Source organism: Solea senegalensis, linkage group LG18 (genome assembly GCF_019176455.1).
Source record: "Solea senegalensis isolate Sse05_10M linkage group LG18, IFAPA_SoseM_1, whole genome shotgun sequence".
In the NCBI taxonomy this organism is placed as follows: domain Eukaryota; kingdom Metazoa; phylum Chordata; class Actinopteri; order Pleuronectiformes; family Soleidae; genus Solea; species Solea senegalensis.
In genome coordinates this window covers 11,990,944-11,997,316 of record NC_058041.1, presented here as the reverse complement: position 1 = coordinate 11,997,316, position 6,373 = coordinate 11,990,944, and the positions used below count along the sequence as shown (strand labels likewise).

Genomic DNA, 6,373 nt, shown 5'->3' with positions numbered 1-6,373 from the left:
CCCCTGTACCTTGGCAGTGTAACTGTAAATTGTTTTCCATATATGATATGATATGAAATATAAAATAATACAAATCTTAGCAGACAGAAAATAGAATCAGAATTCATGCCTAGCTCCTCCACATAAAAACAGGATCCTTGGGCAAGACACAGGACTGATCCTGATGATTCACAGTACTAGAACAGTGCTCTCTCTCTCTCTCTCTACATATATGTGTGTATATATATATATGTATATGTGTGTGTGTATATATATATACATATATATATATATATATCTGTACTTGTTTTACCATCAGTACGGGAAATGCGAAGACAGAAGACATTATCCTTCCCTTCTAAAATGATGGCTGTTAATTTCCATATTTGAGCGCGTCTGTGTGTCACGTCCGAACAGTTTTCACAGTTTAACTGCAGTGTTCACAGTTGCATTGCGTCCTGAGTCCTAACAACACAATGTGCTCGCTGAACCTCGTGCAGGTATCAGACATCTCTTCACAAATGAATGCTGGCATTTCAGTGTGTGACCCCTGACCCCTGACAGTCTGCTCCCAGAGCAAGTTTTATAATCACATTTTTATTTTTGGATGAATTCCTTCATTCCGCTTTCCCTGACCAAAAAAAACCAAAAACTCATGGCAGTGTTGATTCAACCCTCTCATAGCTTCTTCTCCAAGTGATTGACATCTAAGACACTTCTCATTTGATCAGGGAGCTGGTTGCTGGGAGATCTGTTTGGATTGTGGAGATTTTCTCTACTTCTACTTCCAGAGACCTCCTTCTGTGTGATGAGCTTGAAGGGCGTTTCTCGACGGCGTGCTTCGATGAGCTGTTGTTCTCGTCTGACTCTAGAAAGGCTTCCCTGCTCTGAGGTTTGATGAACTGTACGGTGAGTTTAGGTGTCACCACAGCAACGCCCGGCTGGTTCGGTTTCCTGATGCAGTGGGAGAGTGTGGAGACGCAGCTCTTCTTGAAGTTCTCGTTCATGAAGGCGTACACGATGGGATTGTTGAAGCTGTTGAAGAACCCGATGGCCTGAACAATGGCGATGATCATGTTAACGGTGACTGCATCGTATTTGTTCTCCAGGTCATCTGGGTTAATGGACACACACAAAAGATTGTACATCACCTCAAGGCTGCAGTTTCCGTTCAATTCAAACCATAACAGACTGAGGCAATATATGTCCTGGTGAGGTTAGACGACTGCAAATAGGTTTGAGTTTGACTGAAAACACAGCAGAGGGGCCAAAAATAAATTTTGAAATAAATTTACAGCTCAAAAAACTCCAGTCATTTAGCAGTTTGATGGAGCAACTGCTTCTTGGCCTGTGCGCTCCTGCACGACTACTTCATACATACAAATAACCCCCTCAGTCATGTGTGATGCTATTGCTTGACAGTTGTTTTCAGATGAAGGATGCAGAGTATAGGGATACTTGACCGATTTGCATTTAGCTTTGTATTACTAAACTGAGGTTTGGAAGCACCACATTTCAAAAATACTACCCCTATTCTAGTAATACAAAGCTAAATGCAAATCAGTGAAATATTCCTTTAAATACATAGTTTTCCTTCATGGAGACCAAATGATAATATATCATATCCCCATTTCACTGATGATACTCACCATACTCGAACAGCATGTGGACCGTGTGGAACGGCGCCCAGCAAATGGTGAACAACAGAACAATGGTGATCATCATTTTCACGGCCCGTTTCTTCTTCCTGTGATAAGGTGGCGATGGAAAAAGGTAGAGGTAAATGAAAGACGATCTGAGTCTTTGTTACTGCAGACACGTCGAGTTGTTAGAGCAGGAAAATGCACTGAATTAATGACAGCACTGTTTTTTTACATTTTCTTCTTTTATCGAGTCGATTGTTAATTAATGACTCGCGCAGCCGAGTCAAATCATCTTTTGGCTTAAAAAATTGGATTGAATAATCCATAATCTTGGAACGTGTTAAGCCCAGGCTGTGCAGCGTGTCTCCTGGTTTCCATGTTGCAGACTGAACCAGGAAGTCATGTTGTACTGTATGTGTGTTTCAAATTGGAATTAAGCATTTTTAAGTGGAAGGTGATTTTCTGTACAACACAGAGTGGTTTGATATGTCCAAGTTTGACCAAACCTGATCATTTTAAGGGCTGTTGGTCGTAAACCAAATGCACCTTTCTCCGAGTGGATAGATTTGAAGGGCCTTTCTGCATGGAGTTTGCATGTTCTCCCCGTCTGTGTGGGTTTTCTCTCTCTCTTTCTCTCTGGGTTTCTCTGGTTGTGTGTTGGCCCAGTGATGGACTGGCAACCTGTGATCTGTGACCCCATGAAGATGACAAAGCGGTAGACAATTGATGGATATCTTATACTTAATATCGTAATACTCCGCATTGCCATGAACACCAGTGGTAGGGGAGGGAAGGCAGCGGGAACCCCTGCTTGCTATTTCGGGTCGGCTTTGGTTGCCAGTGACAACATGATCCATCTCTGGTTTCCCACCCCAACCAGCAGCGTTCATACAACCATGCCACAAGGATATCATGCAGTTGAGATGCCTCTCGGCTCTCGTGCTTACCTTGAGATCTTATTGATCTCTCTGAGGTTCATGGTGTTGAGGACGGACGAGTCGCCCACCCTGTTCCGGATCCACAGTTCGATGCCAATGCGTGTGTAAATGAACAGCATGGCAGCCAGGGGGAGCAGGAAAAGAGCCACCATGATGAAGGTGGTGTAAGCCTGCCTGTGGGTCAGAGAGTGCCAGCTTTCCTGGCAGCACACGTGGTAGTGATCGTACAAGAAGTCGTACTTCACCTGGGAGAGGCGGGAAAGGGACGTGGTTAGTCGTCAAAGAAGAAGTGACAGCAGTGGAGTCACTGTTGCTGTGGTTCCCGAAGAGGGCAAACGTACAGCACATGTAACAGTCCATTTTTGTTTGCGTTATTCTTGATTTTTTTTTCACTAGTTTTTGAATCGGTGTCCTCATAAAAAGTATGACGGACTAAAACTTCTTCTGTGCTTAGAAACACTGCAGTCTGTTTTTTTTAGTTTTCCAAAAAACGGAGCCTTGATGCCGTGCCCCACTAATACAATAAATAATGCAGTACATTGAATTTCACCAAAAAAAAAATATTCCCATGGAAAAAAACTCTTTGCAAAGTTGTGTTACTCAGGGACATTTTGAAGACAGAATATAATATTGAACAATAAACTCTCTGAATCTCTCAAAATTCAAGGTGTCTTAACTTTCTCTGGCAATTATTTCCCTCTGGGCGAAAACTTTGAAACACACTCCTGCCTTTGCAGCAAGAAGTCCCGGTTACGAAACCCCGGTTGGAACAAGGGCCTTTCTGCATGGAGTTTGCATGTTCTCCCCGTGTGTGCAAGGGTTTTCTCCGGATTCTCCGGCTTCCTCCCACAGTCCAAAAGCATGCAACATGGGGAAATTGAACGCTCTAAATTGCCCGTAGGTATGAGAGTGTGTCCAGGGTGTCACCCAGCCTATCGCCCTATGTCCGCTGAGACTGGCACCGACCCTCCTGTGGAGCATAAAGTGGTAGAAGACGAGTTTGATGGACTTTGAAACACAAACACGTACCTCGAGCTGCTGCACAAACAACATGGGTGAACCAACTATCATCGAGGCGATCCATACGAGTCCTGTAGAGTGAAGACATTAATCAGCTGTCAGCATTTCTGGTGTAAAAACTGGCTTCAATTGGTTTTGGTTGAGGTTAGGAACATGGTTTAAATGAGGCTGGACAAACAAGTGAAAGGCAAATCAACAGTCCAAACAACGCTATGTGTCAAAGCTTAATTAAGCATTGAGGATAGATAATACCTAGCATCTTGTAAGCTCTCTTGGATGAGTACTGCCTCCTCATTTTCAGGGGGAAAACAATGCCCTGGTATCTTTCAATGGCAATGCAGGTCATTGTGAGAATGCCTGTCACTATGGCTGTAGTCTGTACAAAGGGAACAGTCTTGCAAACCAGAACTCCTATGGAAACAGGGATGAATAATACTGTGAAACATATTAAAATTCATATCAGTGCCTTTCGTTTGAGTGAAAGAGCAAGGGGGTTCTTTTCATCTTCCTGTGTGCAGAATTCATGTCCTAATTGAAATGGAACAACAGAAAAACCCACGACCATCCATACTTGACTACTAATGGCGGACCGTGCTGAAACCCGAGTCCACCATGAAATAATTATTGACTTAAATGGCAGCGCAGGCTTTCAGGCTGCCTCCTATTGCTATGATACGCAGAATGTCACCGTCAGCTGCGCGACTGTGACATTTCCTGACAGTGTCGGCCAACTGTGATGAATGTCGTGAGATCCTCTTAAGTTTAAATTTAAAAAGAAGCCACATTTACGATCACACTCATGCTCGGTGTCTCGGGTTTCAACTCGTTATTGCTGTTTCAGAGGCGACTGTAGAGTTGTTGTACATTGTCAAGTCAGAGGCTCACATAGGTTTTTCAACAATGCCAACATTTTCTTGTTTTAGGAAAAATAAAATAGTACATTTCACTTTTAAACCACCTTTAATACACCAGGGGTGAACCCAGACCAGGGAGCACCTGATGATTTGAACCAGCAAGCACCTCTAATTATAAGCCCACTTTAAACCCCCGTCCCCTTGACCATGTTTTCTTCTACAGGCAAACTGCAAAATGACTAAATGTGTCTTGATCTAGAAGTATTCTTATTATAGCTCTGTAAACTAAAAGCAATATAAAAAAAAACAATAAAACACAGAAACAAAGTCAATACACAATAAAAAAAAACACTGAAACTGCCAGCTTATACATGGTCATCATGACAGTATATGATTTCATAATATATATGCGACACTTTGAAGCCATGCTCACGCTTGCCTCTCATTTTCTTCTATTCTCTTCTCTTCTCTGCTTGCTGATAAACAGGAAACAGCAGCATTTTGTGTCTTGAGACTTCTGGAGTAAGACTGCAAAAGTCTGATCCTGATTAAACTAGTCTCCCCTAGAGGCAGCACCAATAGATGTCCCTTTTGTTCCTTCTGTTACTCTTATTTTTCAATAAAGAAAGACAAGTTGTTAAATAAGTGATAGTTGTACAAGTCAATTGCATCTGTGCCTGTTTCTAATCCACAACAACACCTTGTGTTTGATGGATCTGTGTTGTACATGTGTATTGTGTGGTGTATAATGGACTTTACATTGCAATCTATACATGTGATGTGACGCCCATCAGTCCATTCATCGATCGTCGTCGCCTGTTCTCACACCAGACTCCTCAGACAGTATCACATGTGATCAGCTGGAAGGACGTGAAGCTATGAGCAGATGTTGTAGGTTTTATGATCACTCATATTCTCACGCCGCTGTCCTGTGATATCTCCAGATCAGTGTTTTTTGTTTTGGTTTTGTTTTCGCTTGCTTTTTGCTTTTGACATCATTAGCTCAGTTTACTTGCTTCTGACCTGCCACCTGTCACCTGACCTTTACTCCCCCATTGTCTCACACATACAGTAATTATGGAAGATGTCTGTCTTCTTTTTAAGGATTCACTCGTTTAGATTATGCAGCTGTTGTTAAATCAGACACAGATAAATAGATAGATAGATAGATAGATAGATAGATAATACACTTTTAAACCGATCAATGAGTAAAAGGTTAATATGTACATAGTGCAATTGTGATTTGTGTACAAATACAATATTATTCATCATTATTTAAGCACTTTCTAATGTTTCTCATCTTCTGCAGACAATGGAGCTGAAGTCTACATTTTCTACAGAAATCTTTCTAAAGATTCATATTCTTTTTTTTTTTTAAAAAAGCAGCACATACACAGTACAGAGAGTATATATATATATATATATATATATATATATATATATATGATGTTGTTGTTTGTTTGTTTGTTGTTTCAGAACTCACCTCCGAACCACTCAGACGAGATGTTCTGCAGCAAAGTGAAAGGGATGCAGAAGAAAGTGATGAGCAGGTCGCTGACCGCCAGTGAGCAGATGAAGATGTCCGTGGCCGTCTGTATCGCCCGTTTCTTCACAACTATGTAGATGACCAAACTGTTTCCGGTCAGCGCCAGCACGAAGATGACCACGTACATGACCACGAACGTGGTCTTGGCACTGTACGGCAACTCGGGGACGTAGACGAGCGGCTGGATGTTGTAGGTGTTGATGAACTGCTGGCGGCTCAGGTTGTAGTAGTGGAGCATCTCCTGCAGCACTTCAGGAGTTATTTTGCTGCTTCCCTGTCCCGATGATGCTGAAGCTGCTGCCATCCTGGTGTCCAACACTGAGACTGAAACTCAGAGAGAAGAGGGGAAAAAAAGCCTCCAAACCTGGAGGATGTGAACTCCAACAAGACTGA

The 6,373-nt window shown here is 42.4% G+C and overlaps 1 protein-coding gene across 2 annotated transcripts; it reads right to left on the bottom strand.

Moving 5' to 3' along the window:
* Positions 1 to 231: 231 nt before the first annotated feature.
* qrfprb (pyroglutamylated RFamide peptide receptor b) lies at positions 232 to 6,373 on the bottom strand. Of its 2 annotated transcripts, XM_044014073.1 has the most exons (6): positions 5,918 to 6,373; positions 3,833 to 3,991; positions 3,590 to 3,651; positions 2,570 to 2,805; positions 1,629 to 1,726; positions 232 to 1,093 (listed from the first exon to the last, which is right to left on the bottom strand). In XM_044014073.1, the coding sequence occupies exons 1-6, from the start codon at positions 6,282 to 6,284 to the stop codon at positions 699 to 701; spliced, it is 1,317 nt and encodes a 438-aa protein (XP_043870008.1). In that variant the 5' UTR covers positions 6,285 to 6,373; the 3' UTR covers positions 232 to 698. The 2 variants fall into 2 exon arrangements, with proteins under 2 accessions (XP_043870008.1, XP_043870009.1); XM_044014074.1 differs by lacking the exon at positions 3,833 to 3,991.

What these genes read in the sequence shown, in the direction of transcription:
- qrfprb (XM_044014073.1), bottom strand. Translation starts at nt 6,284, where the DNA reads ATGGCAGCAGCTTCAGCATCATCGGGACAGGGAAGCAGCAAAATAACT. An exon ending in GAGATCAATAAGATCTCAAG is followed by an intron (nt 1,727 to 2,569) that starts GTAAGCACGAGA and finishes ACCTTATCACAG; the next exon opens with GAAGAAGAAACGGGCCGTGA. An exon ending in CCACATGCTGTTCGAGTATG is followed by an intron (nt 1,094 to 1,628) that starts GTGAGTATCATC and finishes CCATTAACCCAG; the next exon opens with ATGACCTGGAGAACAAATAC.